Source organism: Grus americana, chromosome 7 (assembly GCF_028858705.1).
Source record: "Grus americana isolate bGruAme1 chromosome 7, bGruAme1.mat, whole genome shotgun sequence".
NCBI lineage: Eukaryota > Metazoa > Chordata > Aves > Gruiformes > Gruidae > Grus > Grus americana.
The window spans coordinates 16,209,459-16,236,072 of NC_072858.1; the positions used below are offsets into that span (position 1 = coordinate 16,209,459).

The 26,614-nt window shown below is 63.8% G+C and overlaps 5 protein-coding genes across 8 annotated transcripts; 3 read left to right on the forward strand and 2 right to left on the reverse strand.

Annotated features, from left to right (window-relative positions):
- Window positions 1-154: 154 nt before the first annotated feature.
- On the forward strand, window positions 155-7,765 carry PI4K2A (phosphatidylinositol 4-kinase type 2 alpha). Its single transcript, XM_054832140.1, has 9 exons — window positions 155-782; window positions 3,388-3,588; window positions 3,848-3,979; window positions 4,064-4,217; window positions 4,596-4,657; window positions 5,109-5,208; window positions 5,472-5,605; window positions 5,904-5,963; window positions 6,100-7,765. Exons 1-9 carry the CDS (start codon window positions 396-398, stop codon window positions 6,259-6,261), a joined length of 1,392 nt encoding a protein of 463 aa, XP_054688115.1. The 5' UTR covers window positions 155-395; the 3' UTR covers window positions 6,262-7,765.
- Window positions 7,766-7,879: 114 nt separating this feature from the next.
- Window positions 7,880-8,924, reverse strand: AVPI1 (arginine vasopressin induced 1). Its single transcript, XM_054832142.1, has 3 exons — window positions 8,760-8,924; window positions 8,148-8,442; window positions 7,880-8,066 (listed from the first exon to the last, which is right to left on the reverse strand). Exons 1-3 carry the CDS (start codon window positions 8,878-8,880, stop codon window positions 8,006-8,008), a joined length of 477 nt encoding a protein of 158 aa, XP_054688117.1. The 5' UTR covers window positions 8,881-8,924; the 3' UTR covers window positions 7,880-8,005.
- A 137-nt stretch (window positions 8,925-9,061) lies between these two features.
- On the forward strand, window positions 9,062-11,971 carry MARVELD1 (MARVEL domain containing 1). The gene is made up of 2 exons (XM_054832141.1): window positions 9,062-10,396; window positions 10,597-11,971. The coding sequence occupies exon 1, from the start codon at window positions 9,506-9,508 to the stop codon at window positions 10,031-10,033; it is 528 nt and encodes a 175-aa protein (XP_054688116.1). The 5' UTR covers window positions 9,062-9,505; the 3' UTR covers window positions 10,034-10,396; window positions 10,597-11,971.
- Window positions 11,972-13,423: 1,452 nt separating this feature from the next.
- On the forward strand, window positions 13,424-18,865 carry ZFYVE27 (zinc finger FYVE-type containing 27). Of its 4 annotated transcripts, none has more exons than XM_054832518.1 (12): window positions 13,424-13,788; window positions 13,862-13,932; window positions 14,004-14,190; window positions 14,372-14,467; window positions 14,658-14,770; window positions 15,503-15,633; window positions 15,978-16,049; window positions 16,214-16,234; window positions 16,441-16,585; window positions 16,891-16,937; window positions 17,758-17,839; window positions 18,101-18,865. In XM_054832518.1, the coding sequence occupies exons 1-12, from the start codon at window positions 13,592-13,594 to the stop codon at window positions 18,535-18,537; spliced, it is 1,599 nt and encodes a 532-aa protein (XP_054688493.1). In that variant the 5' UTR covers window positions 13,424-13,591; the 3' UTR covers window positions 18,538-18,865. The 4 variants fall into 4 exon arrangements, with proteins under 4 accessions (XP_054688493.1, XP_054688496.1, XP_054688495.1 ...); XM_054832521.1 differs by having other exon boundaries at window positions 13,427-13,788; window positions 18,051-18,266; XM_054832520.1 differs by lacking the exon at window positions 16,214-16,234 and having other exon boundaries at window positions 13,427-13,788.
- Window positions 18,866-20,925: 2,060 nt separating this feature from the next.
- SFRP5 (secreted frizzled related protein 5) lies at window positions 20,926-24,237 on the reverse strand. Its single transcript, XM_054832012.1, has 3 exons — window positions 23,688-24,237; window positions 22,887-22,964; window positions 20,926-22,427 (listed from the first exon to the last, which is right to left on the reverse strand). The coding sequence occupies exons 1-3, from the start codon at window positions 24,217-24,219 to the stop codon at window positions 22,087-22,089; spliced, it is 951 nt and encodes a 316-aa protein (XP_054687987.1). The 5' UTR covers window positions 24,220-24,237; the 3' UTR covers window positions 20,926-22,086.
- Window positions 24,238-26,614: the final 2,377 nt, after the last annotated feature.

Here is a 26,614-nt window from a genome sequence, read left to right on the forward strand (position 1 = left end):
TCGCAGCACGCCCTCGCCAGCCTCCATCTTTATGTGGGGCAAGGCGTGTCGACAGAGGGGTAGTGCCTCTACGCTATCGCCATCTTTGCGAGGGGCAGCAGGGGGCGCTGCCGCTCCCGAGCGGCCATCTTTGTGTGGGGCACCGGAGCCAGCCCCACGGTGAGGGCGTGGGGCCAGCAGACCCCCTCCGCGGCCCGCACGGACAAGCGGTGTGAGGGGCCTCCGGGCGCGCGTCATCCGGCACCATGGCCGCAGCCGCCCCCGCGGCGGGCCCTGTTCCCGCTGCAACGCTCGGTCTGGGCGTGGCGTGGCGGGGGCGGAGCAGCCAATGGGGCGTGGCGGCGCGGTGACGCGACCGGAAGCGGCGGGCGGCGCGGCGGGGCCGGGCGGGCGCGATGGACGAGACGAGCCCGCTGATGTCGCCGGAGCGGGCGCAGGCCCCCGACTACGGGCTGCCGGGCGGCGCCGTGCGCGCTCTCCCGCCCACCGTCCCCCCGCCGCCTTCCCCTCCCGGTTCCCCCGGCGGTCGTGACCGCGAGCGGCAGCCGCTGCTGGAGCGCGGGGCACGGGGCCCGGCGGCGGCCCAGGCCCAGGCGGCGGCGCAGGCGGCGGCGCAGGCCCAGGCGGCGGCGGCGGCGCAGCGGGAGCGTAACGACTTCCCCGAGGACCCCGAGTTCGCCGAGGTGGTGCGGCGGGCCGAGCTGGCCAGCGAGCGCGGCATCTTCCCCGAGCGCATCTCGCAGGGCTCCAGCGGCAGCTACTTCGTCAAGGACCCGCAGGGGGTGAGCCGGCCCCGGCCCCGTATGCCCGCCCCGGGGGGAGGAACGGCCGCTCGTCGTGGCCCCCGAGGCCTGTGAGCTGAGCGGTGCTGGCCGGGATGAGGGCGCTCCCGGGGAAACTGCTGATGCTGGCCAAGGGGTGACCGGCCTTGAGGGGCTGGTAGGAGCGGCTGGAGCCGCCCTGGGCTTCCCCGGGGAGAAGTGTAGTGCGGGCAGCTGTGTCCAGGTGCTGCTTCGGCCTCTTCTGTGGCTCTCCTGCCCGGAGAGGAAGGGTCACCCTCTCCCCTAAGCCTGTGCATCAGCATCTCCTGACCACGGTGACTCCAGCCCTAGGGCTGAGACTCTGACTTTTTGACCTGTGCCACTGGAGTAAGATATCTCCTCTGTGGTTGCATGGTTGATATAATCAAGGCAAAGTCCTCAACATATAGCTGGTCAGCTGTGTGGCAGCTGTCTCCATGCCACTGATGAGCTGTATGCTCGGCACAGGGCAGCTTGTCTTGTGACCTGCAGCGCCCAGTGCAATTACGTGAGCTGTTGCTGCTTCCTGTGACTCCCTCGTGGCCTGTGTGCCGGGATGCTTCCTGGGAAGCAGGACTGGGCTCACCGCTCTCTGGTGTGCCCTAGTTTTCTTACCCCAGGTGGAGTCTGGCTCCTGGAAGCTGTGGCAAGCAGGTCCCAGCTGAACTGGTGGGCTGTGGGGCAATACACATTTCCTCCTGCTCCCTTCCATTGCCCAATACGAGACATGTCACTGGGGTGGGTGGCTGGATGAGCTGCCTGGGGGTGGCAGGGCAGAAGCTGTCTGGCTGTGGGAGACCCCAGCTCAGGGAGAGCTGGTGGAGGATATGCGTGAGAAGTCAAAGTCTGTGTACACCTGGCCATGTCACCTGGCAGGTTCCCTGACCTGCCCTGCTGTCAGTGAATATGGTGTGTTTATGGTTTCTGTGGCTTGCTGTCCAGGGTCACCAAAACCTCTTTGTTGCCAGCATGGAACGGAGCGCAGTGTGCTGCTGTGGTGGGCAGGTTAGGGCGGGGGGTGAGGGCATCAGGGGAAAACCTTTTTCTTTTGTGCCTGTTCCCCTCTGGGCTGCCGAGAGCTGAGCTGTCCCAGGTGGGATGTGCTTCCCCAGTGGCTGTGATTACCCCAAGTGCTTACTGTGCCTCTGGGCTTGCCTGGCTCCCTTTGCCTTGCTGCTGGCGCCAGGCAGACCTGTTTTCCCTGCCAGTGCTGCTCCCAGCACAGGTCCATCTGGAAGGGGATGCTGTGCTGCCAGGCCTCTGGCCTCTGCTCCCACACTGTCCCTGCCCGGCTGGGCCTTGCTCTACTGGACTGGCTCCACGGAGCACAGGGCTCCATGCTGCCAGAGCTCCCAACAAGCCTCTTGCAGGCTCAAATCCAAGGACATGTTGGCAGTTGTGCACCTTCACGTGGGGCTGATGAGTGGATTGCCTTCCCGCCTGCTCAGGGGAGGTGGCTCTTCTGATCTGGGGATGGCTGAAGTACTCCTGTTCCCTCAAACCCTTCCTCTCCCTCTTCCTGGTGGACAAAACCTTGCTCCTGCCTGCCCTGGCTTCTGGCCCCTGGCAGACTGGGATTGCACTGGGATCGCCTGCTGAGGTGGTAGGACTCATGTCCCACTTCCACGTTGTGGCAGGAGCTCAGCTTGGGGAAGTGCCACCCACTCAGTCCAGAGCCAGCACCAGTCATGGGGAGCAGGGCTGGTTGCGTGTGCTGCTGAGTCACCCCAGGGCAGCAGCTGCCAGCCTGGAGTCCCCAAGGGGTGCATGGCCCATGGGGGCAGGTGGCCTTGCTCCTGTCCCAGCCCTTGTCTCAGCTGTGTGGCTTGGCAACACTGGCTTGGTGACGGTGCAGCACCTAGCACAAGGCTTCTGTGCCCTCTGCAGCAATGGGGTACCTGTGCTGCTGTCACTGCTGTTGGGTCGATGTGTGGAAGCTGGATTGAGGGGCTGGGGGTGCTGCTGGTACTGGCTGGTGGCCAGTTTGGAGCTGCCTATGCCTTCTTGCCTACAGTGTACCCAGAGAGCCAGTCCCTCTGCTGTCTCTAGCTGGCCCCCCAGCACAGAGCCCTGGGCTCCTCGGGGTCCTCCAGCTGCTCAGCTGTTCTCATCCCCTTTCCTCTGGTCAGTTTGGGATCAGCTCTATTCAATGGATTTTGAAGTTAGGGCAGGGATCACTATCCCCCTACCTCTCCTGCATGGACATAATGAGCAGTGGTGAGCAGTAGCTCTCCCCAGCCATCCAAAGGTCACTGCAATGGGACTGGGATGGGACAGCATCATCACTGGTGTCTTCTGGGACAAGGATGGTCATTTTCGGGTGCATGAACTGGGTATGAAGGTTTCCAGGCAGCACCCTGCTCCTGTGGGACGGGGCACTGGCTGGGGAAGGGTCCCTTCCAGCCCCTGCCTGCCTGCCTCCCTCCTGGGAGCTGTGGGGTCTGTCTGGTCCCAGGGGATGGTTATTGGCCCAGTGAGGGGCTGTTGTGGGCCTGTTCCTGAGTGTTCCCACTGTGGGCTGGTTTGGGGGGAAGTGTCCCGACTCTGCCAACTGCCTTGAGTCAGCCCTCCTCTCTGCTGCTCACAGAAAATCATTGGCGTCTTCAAGCCCAAGAACGAGGAGCCGTACGGACAGCTGAACCCCAAGTGGACGAAGTGGCTGCAGAAGTTGTGCTGCCCATGCTGTTTTGGGAGAGACTGTCTCGTCCTCAACCAGGGCTACCTGTCGGAGGCAGGTGCCAGCCTGGTGGACCAGAAACTGGAACTCAACATTGTTCCCCGCACGAAGGTGAGGGGACAGCTGCTGGGATCTCCTCCTGGGGAGGCTTTTGTTTGCTTCTGCACAGCTCTGCTTGCGCCTTGTCTTGTGGCACTGCTGTCCTTGGAGATGTCACGTTGAGAGCTCTGGATTGGGACTGCTCCTACTCAGATTGTGGAGATCCTCGTGCTGGGCAGAGCCATGGGAAATGCTGTGTCTTGGGTTTATCAGCCAGTCCTGTGACAATTGTCAGGTGTCCCTGCTGACGTCTCTGCTCCTGTCCCCCCAGGTGGTGTATCTGGCCAGCGAGACCTTTAACTACAGTGCCATCGACAGAGTGAAGTCCCGAGGAAAGAGGCTGGCCCTGGAGAAGGTGCCAAAAGTTGGCCAGCGCTTCAACCGCATTGGTCTGCCACCCAAGGTAAGGCTGCCGGCCTCCATGCCTGCTTGTGGTTGCTTTTCTGTCCTCTGCAGCCTCCTGTAACGCAGCCTCTCCTTGCTACAGGTGGGCTCCTTCCAGCTCTTTGTGGAAGGCTACAAGGATGCTGATTACTGGCTGCGACGGTTTGAAGCTGAGCCACTCCCAGAGAACACCAACCGGCAGCTGCTGCTGCAGTTCGAGCGGCTGGTGGTGCTGGACTACATCATCAGGAACACAGGTAGGGCTAGCTGGCTACCTGGCATGGGACACTGCCTGCTCCTTCACACCCTGCCAGCTGGAGAAAGGAGAGGGGGGCAGGGGCTTGGCATCTCTTTGTGTTGTACCCAAAACAACTCAACATCACTTGGTTGCTGCCAGGTGGCAGCTGCCTCTGGACTCCTGTGGCTGCCCAACACCATGGCCATACTCTGGCTTTCTCCCGAGCTGGGGATACGTGGACCTCTCCGGTCTTCAGGGGTGGTTGTGTAGGGCTCTGGGTAGAGTTTGGGCGTAAAACTGGTCTGTCTCACTTTTGGGTCAGAGGATGAGTAATCATCTGCCCAGCATGATGCAGGCAGGCCCTGGCGCTGACACAGCTGGTTTTATCTCCCTGCAGATCGGGGCAATGACAACTGGCTCATCAAGTACGACTGTCCCCTGGACAGCGCGGGCGTGCGGGTGAGCGGCTCTTCCCAGGCAGGGGTTCCACATGGGGTTCTGCTTCTGCAAGCTGCCTGCCTGGCCGGCAGGTCAGGGACTTCCCAGCTGGTTTGGGTTTCTGAGCGTGCGGAGGCCTGGTCTTGTCTCCTGGGCCTTTCATTGACCTCTGCATGGGTGGTTTGTGACCTAGTGAGACTTCTTGAGGATGCAGCTGGGCTCTGTGGGGAAAACAGGTGTTGCTGGACCTGTGCATCCTTGGGGTGAGGCCTGGGGAGGGGGGAGCAGCTTTGTCCCCCTCCCTCCTGAAGCAGACGGTGTTTCCCTGCAGGCAGGGGGCCATGCTATGTGTGAGGGGCTGCTGTGTCTCTGTGGTAGCACAAAGATCCTGGCAGTGGGGCTGCAGGGAGTGGGAGAGGGGCTGTTCTTGGGTGGGGGGGGGCTCCTTGTGACATGCTCCACTTCTTTCCAGGACAGCGACTGGGTGGTGGTGAAGGAGCCCATCATCAAGCTGGCTGCTATAGACAATGGTTTGGCCTTTCCCTTGAAACACCCGGACTCCTGGAGAGCATGTGAGTCCCTCAGGCTGTGCCAGGGCACCCTGGCAAGCCATACAACTCTGTGCTCAGGCATCCTCCTCAAGGGCTGAGAGTGGAGAGGGCTAGGGCTGTCCCTCTGCAAACTTTCTGGCTTCGTGGGCAGCTCTGCCTCAGCAGAGGCTGTAGGAAGTGAGTGCTGGACCCTGTGTCCCAGATGCAGGTGATCTGGCACCCAGGGGCATGTGGCACCATCCTTTGCCTTCCCCAGCTCTGATCTCTTCTGCTTCCTCTCACAGATCCATTCTACTGGGCATGGCTGCCCCAGGCCAAAATCCCCTTTTCACAGGAGATCAAGGACCTGATTCTTCCCAAGATCTCAGACCCCAACTTTGTCAAGGACCTGGAGGAAGATCTGTATGAGCTTTTCAAGGTGAGCTGGGGGAGTGAGTGAGGATGGCTTGGGAGGAAGAGAAGCTCTTACAGGGCTTTGACAGGGGAGCTCCCTGTCAAGGCTGCAGGGGACAGAAAGGTGGCCAAGCTCCTGACAGTGTTTCTGGGCTGAGGCATAGCAGGGTTATCCCTCTGCCAGGAGCTGAAGATTCAGTGTGGGGAGAAGTTAGGAAACTTGTGTGACAGGAGGAGAGAGGCTTGCTTGGGGAATAGGCATCTCTTGCATGGTGTGGGGCAGCGGGTGGATTCCACTGTGTTCTCTGCTCTCTCTCTTGCAGAAAGACCCTGGCTTTGACAGGGGACAGTTTCACAAGCAGATTGCTGTCATGAGAGGCCAGGTAAGCTGTGTGTAGGGAAGGCAGATGGGTGAGGCGCAGAGCCTCATCCTGCCTGCATGGCAGGAAGGGTGCTGGGGTGGACGCTCTCTGTTGCTCCAGCGGGGCAGCTCAGGCATTGCTCTGTTGTGCCATGCAGATCCTGAACCTGACTCAGGCGCTGAAAGACGGGAAGAGCCCCCTGCACCTGGTTCAGATGCCACCTGTGATTGTGGAAACGGCGCGTTCCCACCAGCGCACCGCCAGCGAGTCCTACACACAGAGCTTCCAGAGCCGGAAGCCTTTCTTCTCATGGTGGTAGCTGTGGGAACTGCGGGCAGGGCTTGGCCGCCTTGGACTAGCGCTGCAAGAGGAGCCAGGCTGCTGCTGGCTCCTGTGGCTGGGACTCGACTTTCTGAGTAGAGCAAGCAGGTGCGGCTGGGAGGAACCTGCAGCTGAACTGGAGGAGCCAGGCAGGTCGGGCATGGTCCCTCCCCAGCTCCGTTGGAGCTCGGTGCCCTGCCTGGGGCAGAGCCCAGGGGGAGGTGTGGGAATCCACTGGGAGCCATGGTGTGGCTGGGACCCTGCCCTTGCCTCCCTTCCTCAGCCTGCATGCGGTTCTGAGCACCCCTGCTTGGGGCTGGGATGAGCAGGCTGCCCGGGCCAGGATCCGTCCAGCCCTTTATACCAGCCACTGGCCCTTTTCTTCCCTGCCGTGCCTGCTGCCGGGCTGGGAAGGCCTGTAGGGGGTTATACCCCCTCCCTTTCCCTGAGGGTGTGCTGTACTCCTCCACTGTCCCTCCTCTGCCCCAACCCTGTGCACGCTGCTTTCCTCAGGGGGAGTTCCTGCTGCGCGCTGGTGCAGCGGGGACCGCAATGAACGGCTGTTCTCTGGCTGGTGGCTTGAGGAGGGGACATACGAGGGACAACTCACGGGGCTGGCTTGGGTGCAGTTAGACACAAAGGGGAAAGAGGTGCTAGCTTGTCCTTGTGAAGAACAGGTGGCTCTAGGAGGGGATGTAGCTTAGTGCTGCCCCCCAGCCTGTGGGACACCCCCCCCCCCAGCTGGAGAGGGCTGAGAGTGGGTGTGAGCACCCTCTCCCCCTCTGCTGCCCCAGTCCATCCCTTCTGCCAGGTCTCCACAGCTGCTGTTGTTTGGCTTTTGCCCCTGCTCCCAGCAAGCTCCCTGGCTGCTGTGCAGCCAGCATGGTGCCAGCCTTGTCTGTGCCTGGGGCCCCTGTGAGGGGCAGGGGGCTGCTGGGGAAGGGCCCGAGGGGCTCTTCTGCTGCATGGGTGGGAGGTGTGATGGGAGCATGGGGGGGCCAGCATGGGCTCCTGGCTGCCCTGGTGCTGACAATCTCACAGGCCTGCTGTGGATGGGTGAGGCAGCGAGCCCTTCTCTCCCTAGAAGCTGCTGAGCTTGTGTTGTATAAAACAGTACCAGGGCTGCTGCCTGCATCTGCTTGCCTTGAGCTGTGGCTTTTCCTCCTGCTGGGGGAAGCTGGTGTTGGGTCTCGCCGTCCTGTTAGCCCATCTTTGGGGAGTCGGAGGGAATGAAGGCAGGTTGGGGCTCTGCTGCTTGAGCCTGGGAGGGGAGAGCAGTTCCCTCGTCTCCTGTGTGGGGAGGGAAGGGGCTCGGCGCTGGCTGTGCGAGCACAGGGTGGGCAGCAGTGAGACCCCAGCTCCCCAGCCAGGCCCAGCTGCATCTCCGACTGACCCAAAATGTATTGTTCTAATGCACTGTAGAAATGTACGTAATGTATTTAAACCATGCAACTGTCTGAATAACAGAGCTGCCGTTCAGCTGGCCGCTGCCTCTGTCTCCACAGCACCCTAAAGCAGGTCAGGGCTGTTTCCCTTGCACCAGGTCCAGTAAAGGTCCTGCCACCCTGGGGGAAGGCCAGGGGTTGGCAGGACACAGCCAGAGCCTCACGCAGCCACCGCTGTCCACCTTTTATTAACCATTGCACCCTGTCCAGTACACTTAGTGTCCTCAGAGAGCCTGGCTGTCCTGGCACCTGCTTTCCAGCAGCCCCGCTCCTCCACAGCCTGTCATCTCAGAGCTGCTACATCGACCCTGAGGGCACCTCGGCCCCGCTGCCACCCTCTGGCTCCTTCTCCGTGATCCTGCGGGGAGAAGGCGCGTGTTAGCGGTGTGGCCCGGCCACTCTTCCCCTGTCCTCCCGCTACCCCCTGTCCCGCACCTACCGCAGGCGGCCAAAGCGCCGCAGCGCTGCCATCCCGCCGCCGGGCTGGGCCGGCCGCTGCCGCCGGAGCCGCCGTAGGGCCCGTGCCATGCGCCGCTGGCCTGCGTACCGCCAGACGAGGCGGGCGCGCTCCTCGGCCCGCTCGGCCCCGCCGCTCCGGAACAGGCTCCGCAGCTCCGGTAGCCCCACGCCCTGGAAGATGTTGGCCGAGGCTCGCTTGCGGCCGCGGGTCGCGGGCGCCGCTCGCCCCGGAGGGTCGCTCACCACCGAGGCTGGTGTGCCCATGGCCCCGGCCGCTGCGGGCACCGGAGAGACGGCGTCAGGCTTCGCTCCCGCCGCCCGGCCCGGCCCGTCTCCCCCGGGATCCGGCGCGGATGCCCGGTGAGGAAGGGCGGGCGGTGGGGAAAGGACGCGCCGCGGCCGCAGGGAGAGGGCGGGCCGGGGCGCCGGGCAGGAGGCCAGCCGCGCGGGCGGGGCCGCCCGGGATCGCGGGAGGCGCCCGGCTCGGGCCGGCGCACGCAGGTCCGGTCCCGCCCCGCCGGTGCCCGGGGCGCTGGGCCCCGCCGTGACCCACTTTCTCTCCGCCCCGCGCCCGCCGGCCCCTCGCACGGACCTGGCGGTGGCGGCCAGCGTGGGTCCGCCGAGTGGCCGCTGCGCCCTCGGGGCCGCGCCGCGCCGCGCCGCTCCGCCGCACAGGGGTCCCTTCGCTGCCCCGCGCCTCGCGCCACGTTCATTCACCCGCCGCGCCCCGCCACGCCGCGCCGCCAATCCGCGCCCGCCTCCCGCCGCCAGGGCCAATCGGCGCCGAGGGGCGCGGCCGCACCGCCTCTCGGAGGGGGGACACGTGGCGCGAGTGACGTCATAGGCGGAGAGGCGCGGCGGGCGCGGCCCCGCCCCCGGGCGGAGCCCCGGCGCTCGTCACACCGAAGGGGAATCCCGGGTGACGTCGAGGGGAGCTCCGGCGTGCGCCGCCCGCTGGCCGCCGCGCGGGGTCCCGGTGCGCTCCCCTCCGAACCCGCCGCTGGCACCAGCCGCCCCCTCCCACCCCCCGACCCCGCCTCGTCCCGCGGTGCGACCACCCCCCGCAGCGGTGGGACGGGATGGGCGCGGCGGCTCCCGCCCGCCGACGGCGGCGGCAGGCATCGGCGGCGATCCGCGGGTGTCCGGTGGGCCGGCGGGAGGCGCGGAGGCGGGGCGGGGAGGAGAGGAGAAGAGAAGAGAGGAGAGGAGAGGAAAAGAGAGAGGCCCCGCGCGGGGAGGACTGTTGAGCGCCAGATGTTTGGCAACGGCCGCGGGAGGAAGTCGCTGCCGGGGCCCTGAGTCCCGCCCGAGCCGTGCCGGAGCAGGCAGGGCCCCGCCATGGCCCGCACGGCTCCCCCGGCAGTACCGCCGCCCCCGGGGCCGCCGGCCCGCGGCTCCCTCAGCCTCCACCGTGCCTACCTGCGGAGCCCGCTGGGCCTCCTGCGCCTGGGGCAGCTGGCGCTGGGCGCTGCCTTCTGGGTGACGGTGGCGGCTCACAAGTACGAGGGAGCAGCTCACTTCGCCCTCTTCGCCGCTGTCCTGGTCTGGCTCCTCACCTTGGCCCTCTTCGGGCTGAGCCTGCTGGGGCGCTGGGAGCTGGTACCCTGGCTGGGCTCCCGCTGGCTCCTCACCAACCTGGTGCACGACCTGGCACTGGGCGTGGGGCTCTACGCGGCCGCCACTGGCATCATGGGCTACAAAGCTGGGCAGAAAAGCTATTGCAACCTGCCGGGCTACAGCCAGCACTGCCTCTACAGTGCCTACCTGAGCGCCTCCGTCTGCGGGGGCATTGCTGCCTGCCTGTACCTCTTCTCTGGGCTCTACTGCCTGTCACGGCGCTGCCGGGACCAGCGCGACATCATCTGAGACCCTGCGGCACTCAGCTCCCCTTCTCTTCACCCACGGATGGAGCACAGCCCCCCTTTGGGACAAAGTGACCCTGCCGCCCCATCCCCTCCCAGCTGACTGCACCGTGCTTCCTCCAGAGACTCCTGCGCAGATGGATGGATGGATGGACAGAGCCTTCCCCGAGCACGGCTTCTCCTGCATCCCACCAAGACAGCATGGACACCCAGCTGCTGCACAGGCCCTTCTCCCACCCCTGGACAGACGTAGGTTGTTGCAAGTGGAAGGACACAAGTGAAGAGCCCCTAAGAGGGACCCCAATTTCTGGGAGCCCCCCTGGGCCCCTGCCCAACTCCCTTGGCCTTGCAGATGCTGCGTGCTCAGGTGGGTGCTGACCTGTCCCCAGGGTGGAGCGAGACTGGCCTGGGGGAGCTGAGCAGGGAGCAGTGGCGTGTAGTGGGGTTGGGTGGGCATAAACACCCCCCCCCCCCCGACCCGCTAGCAGCCCCCTCCTGCCATTCCCAACTGCACAGTGCCTCCACCGTTCCCTAACGGAGGCTCTGATCTCGGCTTCCCCATTCCAGGCCCCTCGTCCTGTCTGGCCTGAACACATCCGCCGTCTTGCCGGAGGCCTGTGGGGCTGAGCCCCTCCCTGCCCTGCGCTTTGGGTGTGTGGAGACACCCAGGTCCCACACAGCCTGACCCAGCATCGCCCCGGGACACGCTGTCCTGTTTGGGGGCTGAGCCCGCACAAGGCAGCAAGGTCCCCATTGCTGCGGAGCGAGGGGAAGGGAGAGTGGGGCTATAGCCTGATCCGGTGACCCTGGGCAGGGAGAAAATTCCTGCAGCCTTGGAGTTTGTACTGCCCTGGGATAGGGCCAGGCGTCCCTGGGGTTGAAGGGAGCAGGGCACCAGGTTGTTCTCTCCCCTGCCCTCCTGCAATGAGGTTTGTGGCTCTGAGCCGCCCCGAGCCACTGAGCCTGCCCTGGGGCCCAATTGCTCCGACAGAGACAGGCACAGCCTCAGCAGCAGCACTGGAGACTGGCCCGCAGCCCGGCCTGGCTCTGCGGCACTTGGTTTATCATCGTGGAACACTCTCATCTCTGGAGTCTCTGGCTCCATCTTGGGGCCCTGCGCTGCCTGGAGACCGTGGCGAGGCGGAGGGGAAGGGTGAGTGCAGCAGCATGGCGGTGTTGGGCTGGCTGGCGCTGTGGCTGCGGGGAAGGTGGGGCCAGGCGTTGCAGGGACACAGCCTGTCTGGGGAACAGGAGAAGAGGACACTGGCAGTGTGGCCAGCCCAGCCCTGGATCAGCCTCGACAGCCCGCTGGGTGCCAAGCCCTGAGGAAGCTGTGTAGGGCCGACTGGAGTAACGGGCAGCCCAGAGATTGGGAGTTTTTGGAGGAGCACCACACTGGGGCTGCTCTGCCACAAGCCTTCCTCACCCTGTCTGGAGGCAGGTCCTCCCCATCGCCCCCAGTTTCTGCGTGGGCTCGGCTCAGTGGGATGGGTGTCCCCAGCAGCTGGCCACAGGCTCTGGCTGTTTCCTGGGGTTCCCTGGTGCCTTTTTTGTGGTGGAGAGCAGCAGCTGTGATCCCCCTGGGGCTTGGAGGTGTCTGGGTTTGGCACTGGGTCACCGCTTCCATCATGAGGTGCTGTCCCAGCCCATCCCCGCCTCGTGCTTGGGGGCCATGCCAGCCCCTGGACCATCCACCCCTTCCCTGGGCAGGATGTGCTGTCCCTGCCCTGTGTCAGGGCTGGTCCCCGACACCGCCTGTCCCCACCTGCTCCAGCGCAGCCCCTGGCTCAGGCTGCCCGAGGTGCCCAGCAGGGCTTCTGCCACCACAAGTGCCTTTCCCCGGCTTTCTGCAGCCCTATCTGTTGCGCCACCCCTATCCCCCTTCAGCCCCCTCTCTGGTGCCTATGGATTCACCTTCCAAATAAAGCAATGTTGGCGCTCACTGGGTGTCTGGGGTTTTGTGCTGGGGCTGGGACCTGCTGGGATGGGGCATGAGCTGAGATTGCACCTGGCTCTGTAGCCCTGCTCACTGGTGTCTCTCTGTCTGGAGTGTCTGGCCGTCGTCACAACGTCCTGGTGTGCTCTGGGGTCGCTCCTGGTAGAGAGGGTTAAACCTCTGTCCTTGGGGACAGTGCTGTCCCCAGCCTGCTGCTCCCTCCAGAGATGGGGCACAGCCTGATGCTTGCGTGGGTGCTGGGTGCAGGCAGCTCCTGCTGCCCATCGGTGATGAGGGAGGCCAAGTCCCTGGGGCCGCAGTGACACACTGGGGACAGGATGGAGCTGCATTCCTATGGGCTTCATCATGCCAGCTGAAAGGGCTCTGTGTCCTGGGGCAGTCATGCCTATGCAGCTGGGCCCCTGGAGAGCTGGGGGCAGGCTGGGGGCAGCCAGCGTCTCCTGGGGCTGGCTCTGGCCCTGGGCTGCACTCTCGGGACAGGGACCTCTACTCACAGCTGGGGTGTCACCGGCCCCCCCAGCCCTTTGCCCATGGGACACGTGCCCTGCTCACCAGACGCTGTGGGCAGCCCGTAGCGGCATTGAGCCCTGTGCTGCCTTCATAGCCTGAGAGTCAGCAGAGGGTTAACAAAGCTGCATGGAGTGTTATGGGATGGCATCCCCCCCTCTTGGCATGCCCAGGGTCCCCGGAGCATCCCTGGGAGCCAGCAGCCCTGCCCTACTGCAAGCACCTGGCAGGACAGCCTGCGGTGCCCGGGGTGCCCGACGCGGTAGGAGCAGGACCGCAGGCTGCTGTGTGGGGCAGCGCCGGTGCAGCCGGGGCTGGGCTGCTCTGGGGGCATGGAGGGGCAGTGGGTGAGCTCACGGGCCTGAGGGAACCCCCACTCCTCCCAGGGACCCCCGGTGCAAGGCTGGTCTCTGGTCTCTCCCGGTGGAGAGGTGGCCCTGCAATGGAGCCCGTGGGGACAAACCCACAGTGCCCCGGTACGGCTGGGAGCAGGCCGTGCTGAGACCCAGACTGGGGCTGAGCCCTGGACCAGGATTAGACCTGGATCAGGGTCAGATCCAGATCAGGACTGAGCCCCAGATCAGGGTCAGACCGGGATCAATGCCCAGCCCTGCACTGGGACCGGACCCAGACTGGGACTGAGTTTTAGACCGGACCAGACCCGGATCGGAACCGCGCCGGGACCGTGATTAGCCCCAGGTCAGAGCCGAGCCCCGTATCTAGACCGGAACCACCGGGCCCGAGTCCCGGCCCCAGGTCGGCCCCGAGCCCCACGCCCAGTCCGCTCGCAGGACCCAGAGCACACGCCCGGGCCCGGGCCCAGGCCCCGGCACTGCCCGGCCCGCGGGGGCGACCGGCGGCGAGGACGAGCTGGGCGGGGCGGAACCTTCGCCGCTTCCGGGGCCGAGGCCTCTTCCGCCCCTTTGCCCGCGCAGGGGTGGGGCTTTTGCGTGTGCTTTCTAGTCCGGCTCTTCTGATTGGCTGTGTGCCAGCGTTGCGGGTGAGGTCACGCCGCACCTGGCTGCTTCACGGAAGTGTGGTGTAGCGCAGGGCTGAGCTCGGTGGCGGCGGGTCCGTCCCGGTCCCGCTCGGCCCGTCATGCAGGCGGTGGAGCGGGACGGGGCGGCAGGCGGCCCCGAGGGGGCGGCGGGGGGCGTTGAGGCGCCATCGGAGCCGTCGCCGCCCAAGGCCGCTGCCGCTTTCGACCTGCTGGAGCTGGTGCGGAGCTACCGTCGGCTGGAGCTCTACCTGGAGCCGCTGCGGGACACCGCCGAGGTCGTCCGCTCCCTCCTCCGGTAGGTGCGGGCTGGGCCGGGACCGACACGGTTTCCGGGGCCTCGCGTCCCTCACCGTCCCTCCTCTCCGCAGGTGGCAGCGGCCCGTGTGCTCCCTCCTCGTCTGCTTCGGCCTCAACTTCCTCCTGCTCACCCTCGGCCAAGGTGCGTGTGGGGGGTACGGGCCCCGTCCCCTCCCCGGACCCCCCGGGCTGACGCTGTCCCGCCTCTTCCAGCCGCCTGGTACTCGGTGCTTGCCTTGTTGGTCGTGGTGCCGGCCCTGCTGGGCTACCTGCAGGAGACATGCCGGGCCCGGCCCTCGGAGCCGGAGCTGGTACGCAGGAGGTACCACAGCGTCCGCCGGGAGGACCTGCGCAAGGTGCAGCTCTCGCGGCAGGAGGCCATCGCCCAGGTCAAGAGCTTGTGAGTCTCTGGAAACCTCCTGGCCGTGGGGCTCCTGGTGCCTCTGCAGCCATGAAGGCTTCTCTGTGGCTGCGGAGGGCCTGGGCTCATGCCAGTCTGGTCACCGTAAAGCGTATGAGTGTGTGGGAGCCAGGGTGTGTGTTTGTGGGGCCTTTTTGTCACTGTGAGGTCTCATTTGCAGCCTGATCCAGCTGGAAGGGTTCCTGAGCGGGATGTGCTGCAGCTGCGAGGCAGTGTACCGTGTGCTGTACTGGGAGAACCCCACTGTATCTTCCCAGTGAGTAATACCGGGTCAGGCGTCCTGCTGTGGGCTCAGCAGGGAGAGTGGCCCAGCCAGGCCTGTGGAGCTGCGTTTGATGTGTTTGGTACTTGGAGAGAGTGGGTAGAGGGCCAGATAAAGGAAGGGGGCTCGTGCTGTGGTATGAGTTGCTCTGTCTTGACTGCAGTGTCCTGCTGCTCCTTTCCAGGTTTTATGGGGCACTGCTGGGTTCTGTCTGCATCCTTTACCTGCTGCCCCTCTGCTGGGTCCTGGCCATCCTCAACAGCACCCTCTTCCTGGGCAATACCCAGTTCTACCAAGGTAAGAGACCTGCCCTGGAAATGGTCTGTGTGGGAGGGATTGGGGAAAGGCCCTCTGGAGCCAGGGATCCTGCTCTGGACCTCTCCCAGCACCCTCATGTGAGCCCAGTGTCCTGTGTCAGGCTCTGCCATGTGACCCGATCCCACCTGAGGGCAACGATGTACTAGGGATGGTACTCAGCAGCCCAGGTTGGGTGGTGGGGTCCTGGGGCTCAGCCGTAGGAGGTGAGAGTCTCTTCCGATGTGTGTCCTGGCCTGGGTGCTGTTTCCCGCTCTCCTCTGCACTGTGGCAAACTGGGGCCTGGCAACACAGCCTGTGCATGAGCATCACCACCCTTCTCCGTCCCTGACCCTGCTCTGCAGGACTTGAAATACTCTTGGTGCCTGTGGCAATGTGTGACGCAGGCTGTTGGAGGGGAGGAGAAGAGCTGGAGACGCTCCCTGTTCTATGGCATGTGCTGGAGGAGAGTTGGATGAGATCTGTGTGGCTGGGCCATGACCAAGGCCCCTGCTGTTCCCTGTCCTCTACTGGGGCAGGTGGTGGGGGGGTTCCTTGCTGCCCTAACTTTGACGTGTGAGCAGAGGAGGTCTCAGGGTGCCTGATGGGTAAAGGTTGTATGTCCCAACGTCCCATCTTGAGCCTTGGAGGCTGGCTCTCGTAGCTGGATTTTGCATGGTAGGGCTGGGAGAAGGGAAGTGCCACCCTGCTCCAGCCATATTCCCCTCTTACCAGTGATAATGGAGCTCAAGGCCTCGATCGAGCAGCGTGTGGGCACCAAACCTCTTGAGAGCACTCCGGAGCCTGCCGAACTCTTGCCAGCTGCTGCCCCCCTGGATCGGACCCCTACACCCACCAGCACAGAGGTGAGATAGGGGCAGGGCTCGCAGTTGTGGGGTGGGAGCTGCAGGGTCAGCCCTTTGGACTGACTGTGCCTTTGTCTCTCTACCCACAAACTCCTTTCAGCTGCCAGCTTTGCTGGAAGTCCGTGAGCCCCTCCTGAGTTGCTGGGAGCTCGGCTCAGTCCTTTTGCTGCTTGTAAGGGTGCAGTTTGGGGAGGCAGAGGCTCACCTCACCTTCTGGGACTCATGTCTTCTCAGGGGACTGCTGGGGGCCTGGTTCTTTGTCCTGGAACCTGCTGCAGAAGTGTGGGCCCACCTTTGGACAGGGGTGGGGGTACAGCCGGACTAGCTCTGTGAATCTCTTGCAGGACCTTACCCCTGGCAGCGTGGAGGAGGCAGAGGAGGCAGAGCCTGATGAAGAGTTCAAAGATGCTATTGAGGTTTGAGGCTTGTGGGGCTGGGCTGTGCCTGCAGGGCAGCTGAGGTGGAAAGGGGTGAGGGCCTTGGTAGGCGAGCTGGGTGCTCAGGGAGGGTGGCTGTGGGGCTGGGTGCCTCTGACTCCATCTGTATTGCCTCTCCTCTCTGTCCCATGCTGCGGGAGAAGGAGAACCAGCTGCTGGTCATGGTGAGTACTGCCATGCCAAGGTGTGCAAGAGGGGCATCTCCTCCCAGCTGGAGCTGGCAGCCTTTGCCTAGTTTGCCAGTGGCTTGTGGTGATGCCAGGTGGAGCATCCTGCTTGTTGGGTGGCCATCTCTGGGGGGGGCTGCCCTGCGGCCCTTGAGCATGCCCCCAGCCACCCCTCTGCGTTCAGCTGGCTCTGCTTTCTGCAGGAGGATGACGAGAGCTCTCAGTGCTCAGCAGATTTTGACCTCAACCTTCCAGACAATGGTTTTATGAGCAAAAACGAGGTGATCCGCAGCAAGGTGTCACGTCTGACCGAGCGCCTGCGCAAGCGCTACCCCAGCAACAACTTTGGTAAGGCTGGGAGCAGGTACTGCTTGGGGGAGCTCAGCAGAGTGGGGTCTGTGCTACCCCCAGTGGTGACCACTGAACTGGGAGTGGACAGAGCAGTGTGGTACCTGCTAGGGTCATGCTGACACCTCCAATGACCTCACCCCTCCATGGGGAGGATGTTTCCAGCCCTCCTAGGAAGGGCAAGGATGGGAAGGTGCAGCAGTGTCGTCTCCAAACTGAGCCTTTACAACAGCCATGGGTGTTTCTGTACCTCTTGCTGTCCCTGGCAGCAGAGCCCTGCCTGACCTCTGCTCTCTTTCTTCCAGGGAGCTGCACGGGCTGTGCAGCCACCTTCTCTGTGCTCAAGAAGAGGGTGAGTCTTCAGCTTCTACCCCAGCTTGCTGCCTAGACCTGGGGCAGAAGTGTTGTGCATGTCTGGCTCACCTCAGTCACAGCCTGGCAGCAGATGACCTCAGCTACGTGCTGGGTGTTGTCACATGCCTAGTGGTGCCAGGGATCCCTTGTGCTGTGGAGCCTTTGTCTGTTTGCTCCTTCGGAAGCTGCCTCAGGCCAAACCTGCATGTGCTGGTGTAGAAGGTGTCTGCTCTGTGCCCTGGTTTAGCCCATTTCTTGTGGCCTGAGAACTTTCCGGTGAAGCAGAGCATGGGTCTGCTTGTGGGAACTAGAGGAGCAAAGCCCACTGTGTGCATGATGTTTGGTGTACAGCCCCCTGGGCAGTTCTGGGAAGGGTGTATCTCTTGTCCCCTCCAGACCTGCATTGCTCTCTTCTTGCTGCCTCCTGGTCTCCAGACTCGTGGCTCCCTCCCCTTACTCCTGGGTTAGTGTCTTATATGTCTGGGACTCTCTGGAGCTTGCATCCCTCCAGAGTTACAGCATAAGTGATATAGATGGCCTTAAACCTCCTGGAACCTGTGCTCCCAGTGCTTTCTCAGGTTGGGTGCAGGCTGCCTGTGATGTTAGAGCATGCTTGAATGCAGATCCAGTGTTAGGCCTGGGCGGTTTGTCCAGGTGGTGTTGGCAGATGACCCCTCTGCTGTTGCTGTCAGGGCTGAAGGCTTGCACCCACTCCCCTTCAGCAGGAAACGCTGTTAGCAGTGCTCCGGCACTGGAGTTTGCCAGGGAGGGCTGGGAGCAGGCCCAGAGTGGTGTCTCACCTCCATCTCTCTCCGCAGCGGAGCTGCAGTAACTGTGGAAACAGCTTCTGCTCCAGGTGTTGTTCCTTCAAAGTCCCCAAGGCTGTGATGGGAGCCACAGGTGAGTAGAAAGGTAGAGGAGGGCAGAGCTCCTGCTCCCACCTGTGCTGTCTGCTGCAGGGATTTGTCCCAGCCCTGGTGAGGAGGGTAGACAGGACCTGCCCAGCACAGTCTGGCTCGGGACAGAGTGGCAGTGGGTTTGCAGCTCTGTGGCTGGAGTCTCTAGCCCGTGGTGGGGAAGGGGAGCATCTGATGCCTGCTTTCCTTTCCAGCCCCGGAGGCTCAGAGGGAGACGGTGTTTGTGTGCGCTCTGTGCAACCAGGTGCTCATCAAGTGACTGAAACAGACCCAGACTGCCTGAAACCCGGGACAGTGGGCAGCCGGGAGCCCAGGCTGCTTGGTTCCCAGCGTGGCATCACCCTGCCAGAGGACGCCTGTGCTCGCTGTTCCTCCTGCCAGTGCCAGGCTGGGGGCAGACCAGCCCTCCTCGCCATGCAGCATCTGCCACACCAGCTGGGTCCCTGCAGCAGAGCATTGCCCACAGCCGTGCCCCTGTCCCTGCGGCTGTCCCCTGGCAGCTGCTCCAAGCCCTGGGTGCTTCCTGGCACTCACTGCACCCTGCCACGTACTTGCCCAGGCCCTGTGGCCTGGCTCAGTGATGGAGGAGCCACCCTTACCACTTGTGGTCCTACCTCCACTTCCTGGGTGGGGCAGAACAACCTCAGGGCTCTGTCCCTACCTTTCCCAGCATTGTGCTAGGTCACTGTATTTTTTGGGATCAAGTCAGAGCTCCACCTGCATTCCCAGGAGATGGGGTCCTTGGTCCTGGCTCAGCTGAGACCCTGCTAGTCACTCCGGTGCTCCTCAGCCTCGCTGCCTGCAGGTTTAGTCTTTCCCCTTATATTCGGCTGTAGCACGGAGGAGGCAAGAGGTTAAGTTTGGGCTGGGCTGTGTGGTCGGGTCTCCAGCTGCAGCGTGAGAAGAGCCACGAGTTGGTGCTGCTCTGTGCGCTTAATGACTGCTGCTTTTTACTACAGATTAATATATAAGTGTATATAGAGAATGACCAATAAATCTCTTGCCCTCAGCTGGCTCTTGTCTTGTCCCAGGTCACCCTGGCACCTCTGTGGAGGTGGTCACGGAGAAATGGTGGGTCTCTGCCACCAGCTCCTCTTGCTTACTGGAGTTTCCGTTTTCTGCCATGCTGTGGCCTTGCTTGCCCCCGGGCAGGGCTGTGTGTAGCTGCCCCTCCTCGGTTGTGCCAGGGCCGCATCCTGATCAGCTCTGCCAGGAGCTGCTGGGCTTTTTCTCTGCCTCCCAGGGCTGTTTGTTTTTCCCTGCCCAGGCGGTGGTCCCGGCAGCTGCCTGCGCGCACAAGGGTGACATTTCGCTGTGTGAACAGCAAAGCTCCCAGCTATCCCAGGAATGTGACCCTGACTGCCATGCAGCTGGGAACGGCCATGGCCTGGGTCCCTGCCAGTCAGCTGCAGCTCCCCCTGGCCAGGGAGTCTGGGGGGCAGCTGGTTGGCATTGCCCAGTGCCCACCAGGCTGTGATGCCCACCAGGCTGTGACACCCACCAGCCTGAGATGGTGCTGGGGGCCCAGATCTCGCTGCTGATCGTACACCCTATGGCCATGGGGCAGCCATGGGGGCAGCCTGAGCCCTTCTCTTGGCTGCGGGTTCATAAGCCCCTCCCTCAAGCTGTGCGCTATGGAAATTTGGGGAAAAGCTGGACTGGGCAGTGACGATGAGGGTGTCTGAGTTGTGCTGGGTGTGCTCCAAGGCCTGGGTGTGCGGGGGGGACTGGCATGCAGAGGGCTCAGCAATTACGGGGGGCAGTGGAGCAGCTGTAACATTGGGGAGGGGGCTGCGTAGCACCCCAAGAGCTGTGGGGTCATGTGTGTGGGTGTATCTGCAATGGGGTGAGTACTAGTCTGTGAGGGGCTGGGGGGATAGAGCTCAGATGGCTGATGGTGGGAGGCAGAGAGAAGTTACTTGCCTTTCTAGAGAAAACACGGAGTGATGAGCGCGATGGCCATGTATGTCTAAACACTCCCTGGAAAGATGCTAATGACGCAAAATACAGAGGGCTACAGATAAACTTGGGCTGTGGGAAATGGGGTTTTATTTGCGCATTTTAAGTTTTGCAGTAAAATGACATAATTGACGATGTTTATTCCTATGGCAGCATGCTCAGCAGCCTTGCTCTGAATGTTCAGACCTTCTAATGATATTTGAGTTTTTTTCCCCAGTTTTTTTCCACACTGGCCAAGGTGGAGGGTGGGGGCAGTAACCACCCGCCCCCCCCCCCCCCCCCGTGCGAGGCTGTGGCAAGGGCTGGCTGCCCTGCGTCCCTGGCCAGCTGCAAGTGCCCTTTGGGGGTGTCCAGTGGGGCCAAGGCTATGCCCGAGGGGGGGCAGAGGGAGCGGGGATCACTCTGGCGTGGGGCAGGTGTCCAGTGGCCTTGTCAGCGGGGAGGGTGGGCGCAGGCATCCTGCAGCCTCAATTCCCCTCTTGTCCCGGGAGGCTCCCCTGCGGCGGGGCCAGCTCCGGTGAGAAGCCGCAGTGTCAGGCAGCCAGGCACTGGGTAAATATCCCGGCAGCTGCTTTCGTGCCTCCCTCACCTGGCGGGACGGGTGGATGCAAGAATGCTCTGGGTAAACAGGACTGGAGTGGGACTGGGGCGGGCAGGCTGCCCCCCTCGCCTGCTGAGATTCGGGGGGTGTTGGGGCAGAGGCAGCCCGTGTTCCGGGGCTGGGGGAGCAGAGCCGAGGGGCAGCACCCTGCTGCCATCAGAGGGGCCAGGCTGAGGGCTGTCCCCACCCCGGTGCTGCTGGGGGGATCCCAGCTGGTGCAGGTGGGTGGCCCTGGGGAACATTTTGAGAGGAGGCTGTGGGGTGGGAGGTCTGGCAGCCGAGCAGGGCTTGCTGGGAGCTGCAGACAGGGCTTTCAGGTGCTGCTGAGGTAGGGTGCCTAGGGATGGAGGCTCCCTGGTCCAGGGTCCCTGCCCCCTACTCTGCTCAGCGCCAGGCTCTTCACGTGTGCCTCCAACTCCCAGCCTGTGGATCTGTCCCCCAGGGGTGACAGAAGGAGAAACCTGTCTGGCAAACACCCTCAGACCCAGCTGTGGGGCTCCAGCAGCAGTGATGCCCCTCTCCCTGCCATCCTCCTCATCTCTCCACCCCCCCAGACTCCCTGAAGTGGCAGGCATGCCTGAGTCTCCAGCACTGCCTGTGACTGCTGGGAACCTCATCCCTCGGCTTGGCCGGGCTGCCCAGCCTCAGGCTCCGGGCATGGCACCTGGAGCAGGGCTAGAGCCGGATCCCAGGGTGACCCCACTCCCCCAGGCTGCCCTGTTCAGGGGGCAGGACTGGGAGCCCCCTTCCATCCTTTCTAGGGTCCCTGAGGGAGCCCCAAGGGGCGGTTTCCCATGAACCACAGGGAGCCGGACACAGGCTTCTCCGAGGCAGAATAATTTACTGTGGTGTGGATGAGCAAGGGGTGCCTGGGCTGGGTCTTGGCGGGGAGGTGTGAGGGATGCAGCAGAGCTGGTCTGGGGGGCTTCAAGTTGCCCCCCCCCCCCACTGAGTCATGTGGGATGGGAAGGGTGGGGAAGCTGAGGCAGGGGCTGTGCTGCGCCGGGCACTTGGTCTTGAGGGGGCCAGTCTGTGGGGACAGCAAGGCAGGAGGGACCTGCCTTGGCTGGGGTGGGTCCCTGTGAAGGTGGGATAATCCAGGGCTGGGGTGTGAGCTCAAGGTGAGGGCATGGGATGCTTTGGTGGGCTGGAGTAGGGATTTGGGGGTCTGAGGGTCTGGGATGTGTCATCAGGGAGCCAGGCAGGGGACACAGGGGTGCAGGGTAGGTGTTTCAGGTGCAGCCAAGGGGGTCCTAAGAGGGCCAAGCAGGGATCCTAAGTGCAGGCAAGGGTCCCTGGGGTGCCAGGCAGGGGCTTGGGAGTAGCCAAGGGTCTCTGGTGCAGGCCAGGGCTCACAAACATGCAGAGCAAGGGTCCTGGGTGCAGCCTAAGCCCCTGGGTGTGGGCAGGGGTCCTGGGAGCAGAACAGGGGTCCCAAGGGTGCAGAGCAGGGCTCTCAGGAGGGGGCAGGGTGCCTGGCTGTGGATCAAGGCTCCCACGAATGCAGCTGGGAATCCTGGGGATGCAGACCAGGGTCCTAGGGCACAGCCAAGGGGCTGAAGGGAGCAGAGCCGGGGTCCTGGGGTGCAACCAGGGGTGCAGCTGGGGTACCAGGGGTGCAGCGTCGGGCCAGTGCAGGAGTCCTGGGACAGGGCAAAGTGAGCAGAGCCCTAGTGCTGCCCGGCCCCATAGAGCAGGGGGTGGTAGAGGGGGCAGGGGTAGGAGAACATAAACTTGACAGCAAACTTCATCTCCTTGTTGTGCTTCTGCCAGGGGTAGATGGCAAGAAGCAGCAGGCGGCTGCCCACTTTGCGGCCCATCACCAGGAAGCTGCCACTGAGGCTGTCAAGCTGGGGGCAGGGGCAGGTGCCTGCGTTCCTCATGTGCAGCACCATCTTCTTGGTGTCCTTGCGCTTCAGGGGGCCCAGCTTCAGCACCTTCTTCTTCTGGGCGGCCACCAACCTCCGCTCCCCATTCTCTTCCGTCATCTCCTTGATGCGCATCTTCACCACTGTGTGGGGCAGCCATGAGGCATGGTTGTTGGGAGGGAATTACCATGAGGCACTGCTGGGGTGATGCTGGGGGGGGGGGGTGGGTCTGGGCCAGGCACCTGTGCAGGACAGGGTGCAGCCCATACCTGGGGTGGGACCCAGAAGAAGGGTCTCTGGGGAAGTTACTGTGTGGGGAGACAAAGGGGCTGTTTTGGGCAGGTGGGTGGGTGTGGTTCAGCAGAGGCCCCAGTGACCCTCCCAAAGTCCCATTCTGGCTATCCTCCTCCTGTGGTGCATCCATCCCACACACACAGGGTCCAAGGGAATGGCTCAGGGAGGGGGGTGGTGGGGGTGGTGTCTCCCATGGGGCTGTCCCTGTACAACTGTGCCCTCCAGCCAACCCCTGCCTGGGCTATCAGAGCTGGGGGAGACAGCCCCTTGTCTGGGAGGGGGGCCAGGAAGCGCACCCCAGCACTCACCGAAGTCACTGGAGCACATCTGCTCCATCATGCCATCTGCCTTGTGCTCCATCTCGCATTGGGTGCAGATCTTGGACACTGTGGTGAGAGACCAGTCACTGTCACAGCTCTCTGCTGCTGCTGCCTGTCACCCAGGTCAGCTCTGCGGGGACATGCTGGGAGAGCCCCGGCAGCTCCTCTGCTCCCTGGGCAGCTGTGCTGGAGTGATGCAGGAGGCACAGAGCACCTCGCTGGCCAACATTCCAGCACCTCCCAGGAGATGCTGACACTTTAGGGCACAGCAGCAGCAGCGAGGGTGGCTCCAGCCTGAAGGGTGTCATAGTCCTGATCCTGACCCTGGGCTGCCTTTGGGTGATGTCCCCTCCCCTGCCTGAGGGGACAGCCACCCTGAGAGAGCAGCGTGGGGCAGAGACCCACAGGTGCAGGATGCAGAATGTTTTTTGCTGCTGGGATGGGACCCAGCAGGAGGAGAGAGACATAACCCAGGGCTCCCACCCCATCCCACGTTCACCCCCAGTGCTGCTCCCATGGCTGCTCTGTTCTCTCCTGCCTGGGGGCAGCTCTGTGCAGGCAGAGCTCCTGCCCTGGGCAGCAAGTGGTGCCCAGCCAAACCAGCTGATGCTGCTGGTACTGTGCCCACTCGTGCCTTACTGCAGATGGAGGGTCCTTGGCCAGTGCCCTGGGCTCTGCTTCGAGGGGTGCAGGGATGGGGGCATGTGGGTTCTGCAGGGGGACCCTGCGTGCAGGTCCCTGGCTGCCCCACATACGTCCCCATCCCATCATGGTGCCCTTCCCACTTACCTGGCGGCGGGGTGGCTTTGCTGTTCCCAAACTGGATGGCGATGCAGAGCTCGTGGTCGGAGGGGAACTTGCCACAGTGCAGCATCTCGGGCCAGGGGAAGCCATAGGACTCCATGACGGGGGCACAGGAGTCACGCACCACCTCGCAGAGGGAGCGGCAGGGGTAGACGGGCCGGTCGAGGCAGACAGGGGCAAAGAGGGAGCAGAGGAAGAGCTGGGTGTCGGCGTGGCACTGCTTGGCGAGCAGGGGCACCCAGCTGCCAGCCTGCTGCTTGGCCTCGGCCATGGTCTCATGCTCCAGCAGGTTGGGCAACCGCATGCGCTTGTAGCCCACGTCGCGACAGAGCTGCATGTCGGGCGGGATGTCGAGGCACTGCGGCTCCCGCCCGTAGAAGCGCCCGTGGGGCAGGCTCTCGGGCTGCCAGCCGTAGTAGTCGTAGTGCTGCCCGCCGCCCCGGGACCCCGCCAGCGCCAGCACCAGGGCCAGCAGCGCCGTGCCCCGGCCCCCCGGGGGACCGCCCGCCCGCGGCATCGCCGCTGCCCGCCCGCCGCCGCCGGCCGTGCCTGCCGAGCGGGACGGGAGCGCGGCTCGGCGCGCTGCCTGCTCCCTTAGCGCCTCCCACGCTCGCCGCCCTTTCTAAGGAGCCCGGGGAGGCCTCGCCGGCAGCCAATCTGCTCCGGCCACCGGGCCCCCCCCGGGGCTGGCCCCCCGGCCCCACGCCAAGCCTGCCCCGACGGCCACCCCGCTGCCGCTTGCCCTCCCGCCCCGCTGCCCCAGCCCTCCCTCCTCGGCAGCCAGGTGGGTGCGCGGCGCTGCATGCCCCTCGCCTTCCCAGGGAGCCCCTGCGCGCAGCCCCCTCAGCCCACCCTGGCTCCATGTGCCCCTGGGACAATGCCCTCTGGAAGCGCTGGCTCACCTGCCATATGGGGATGTGTTGTGGGCACAAGGTGCCCCCGTTATTCACCAGCCCCTCTGCCCCTGTCCCGCCTGGCACCCCAGAGGCATGCCCTGGCATGGGGCAGAGAACACTGATTCCTATCCTGCAACTCCCCCCGTGCCCAGGTCTCCTGTGCCCCATGTGATATGGGTTTGGGGATGCTTGGGGTGCAGGGGATGGAGAAGCAGGACACCCCAGAAGCTTCACGCTGCAGCACTGGGTGCAGGTGGGCTACCCATGTGCCAGGTGCCATGTGTGGCATCAATGCCAAGGCGATGCCATGGGCATGGGGTCCTTATTCCTCACAGGTGGCCCTGCCAGCATGCACCTTGGGCAGCCCATGGTCTGCTGGGCACAGGTGTACCTGGGGTTACACCTCCTCGGTGCCCGGGGCATGGGCAGAGCTGGAGCCTGAGTAGGGTGAGGGTCCTGCCGGGGCCACATTCCCACATCCCCCTGGAGATGGGCCAGGCCAGGGGGTGCAAGGCTCAACACCCCATTAGAAACCCATTTGTCTGCGGGGGTTATCTGGGGCACACCCTCCCCTTCCCACGATCGATGCCCCTGCCTGGCCAACGGGGTCTGGGCTGCCTCTGGCCCCTGCCTGCTGGATAAGGCAGCTCTGTTAATGGGCGACAGAGCAAACAGCCTGGTGCAGGCAGTGATAGCAGCTGCCCTTTGCCCTAGGCTGGGGGCAGGGACTGTCCCCCAGCCTTGGTGGGATCCATCTGCTTTGAGGCCGTGCTGGGAACCTCATCAACACAACCTGCACTTGCCTGCAGCCTGCCTGCCCTGCCCGTGCCCTCCGTGCTGGGCACAGCACCCATCACTGCATTGCCCAGTGATGCTTGCTGCCGGCCCGAGGGTGGGCTGAGCTCATCCCACCCTGACCAAGTCCCGGAGATGGCACCATTAATGTGTAACTGCCGGGGAGTACGATAAGATAGAGCAGCCCTTTATCAGGGCTGCCCGGTAGCAGGAAGGAGGGTGCTGGAGGCATCGGGCTGTCACAGCAGGAGTGAGATTGCTTCAAGATAAATGCTGATAGAAAATAGCTAATCCATGATGGATGGGCCAGGGCAGGGCATAATTGCCACCGGAGCTGGGCTGGGAAGGGGCTGGGGAGGTCTGGGAGCAGGAGTGAGGAGGTGGAGGCAGAGGGAGCCTGCATGTGTGGGATGGAGCTGCCGGTGTGTGGGATGTTGAGCACACCTTGCCCTGGGGGTGTGCAGTGTCCCTGGGCCATCCCCGTGGCACTGCCAGCACCAGTGCTGTCCTGCTCTTGGCCATGGATCGGTTCCTGGCTCTCAGCTCGCGCTGTTCCCCAGCCCAGTCCAGACCTCAGCACCCACAGTCCCTCCTAGGAAGCTGCTGGGGGTGCTGAGCACCCTGTCCCAGCTGGCACCCCACTAGATGAAGGCAAGGGGGTTGGTGGGGCTGGCGGGGGGAGCATGGGGCTACCTGCCAGTTGGCCTTGTCACCCCCATCTGTCACGATGCCTTCATCAGAGCTACTGAGTGACCTCCTGGCAACATGGCCACACTGGGAGGAAGCAGGGCTGGCCCCAGGAGACAGGTGACCATCCCCTGCTCCTGCCCTGCCAGGTGTCCTGGCAGCCTTGTCCCCAAGCTGAGACTGTGCTTCTGCTCTGGAGGGGTCCCTGCTGTGCCCACATTGCTTCCTTAACTCTTTCCCACCTGGGATGTCCCAGGGGCGATAGATCTGGGCTGTACTCTGGGGAAGGGGATGGCCCAAGGGCAGCTAGAGCTGGAACTCTGTGTCCTGTCTGCGCAGGCTGTTCCGGTGCCCACATCCCCATCCCGCACCCGCACAGCCAGCTGGGGGACTGACACTTGCGCCTGTCAGTCCAGGGAGCTGGCTATGGACTGCCTGTGTCACTTTTCACAGCAGTGAGACTGGAAGCGGGGCCATGGGGGCTGCCCCCTCTACAGTGGGGACGTCGGGGATGGCCAGCCAGGGTGGCATGGT

Excerpts from the sequence above, each read along its gene's own strand:
- SFRP5 (XM_054832012.1), bottom strand. The coding sequence starts at position 24,219 with ATGCCGCGGGCGGGCGGTCCCCCGGGGGGCCGGGGCACGGCGCTGCTG. Across the intron at positions 22,965-23,687 it reads CAAAGCCACCCCGCCGCCAG|TGTCCAAGATCTGCACCCAA; the intron begins GTAAGTGGGAAG and ends CTCTCACCACAG. Across the intron at positions 22,428-22,886 it reads GATGTGCTCCAGTGACTTCG|TGGTGAAGATGCGCATCAAG; the intron begins GTGAGTGCTGGG and ends TGCCCCACACAG.
- AVPI1 (XM_054832142.1), bottom strand. The coding sequence starts at position 8,880 with ATGAACGTGGCGCGAGGCGCGGGGCAGCGAAGGGACCCCTGTGCGGCG. Across the intron at positions 8,443-8,759 it reads ACGCTGGCCGCCACCGCCAG|CGGCCGGGGCCATGGGCACA; the intron begins GTCCGTGCGAGG and ends CGGTGCCCGCAG. Across the intron at positions 8,067-8,147 it reads CGGCGCTTTGGCCGCCTGCG|GATCACGGAGAAGGAGCCAG; the intron begins GTAGGTGCGGGA and ends TTCTCCCCGCAG.
- ZFYVE27 (XM_054832518.1), top strand. The coding sequence starts at position 13,592 with ATGCAGGCGGTGGAGCGGGACGGGGCGGCAGGCGGCCCCGAGGGGGCG. Across the intron at positions 14,191-14,371 it reads ATCGCCCAGGTCAAGAGCTT|CCTGATCCAGCTGGAAGGGT; the intron begins GTGAGTCTCTGG and ends TCTCATTTGCAG. Across the intron at positions 14,468-14,657 it reads AACCCCACTGTATCTTCCCA|GTTTTATGGGGCACTGCTGG; the intron begins GTGAGTAATACC and ends GCTCCTTTCCAG.
- MARVELD1 (XM_054832141.1), top strand. The coding sequence starts at position 9,506 with ATGGCCCGCACGGCTCCCCCGGCAGTACCGCCGCCCCCGGGGCCGCCG.
- PI4K2A (XM_054832140.1), top strand. The coding sequence starts at position 396 with ATGGACGAGACGAGCCCGCTGATGTCGCCGGAGCGGGCGCAGGCCCCC. Across the intron at positions 3,980-4,063 it reads GCATTGGTCTGCCACCCAAG|GTGGGCTCCTTCCAGCTCTT; the intron begins GTAAGGCTGCCG and ends TCCTTGCTACAG. Across the intron at positions 4,218-4,595 it reads CTACATCATCAGGAACACAG|ATCGGGGCAATGACAACTGG; the intron begins GTAGGGCTAGCT and ends ATCTCCCTGCAG.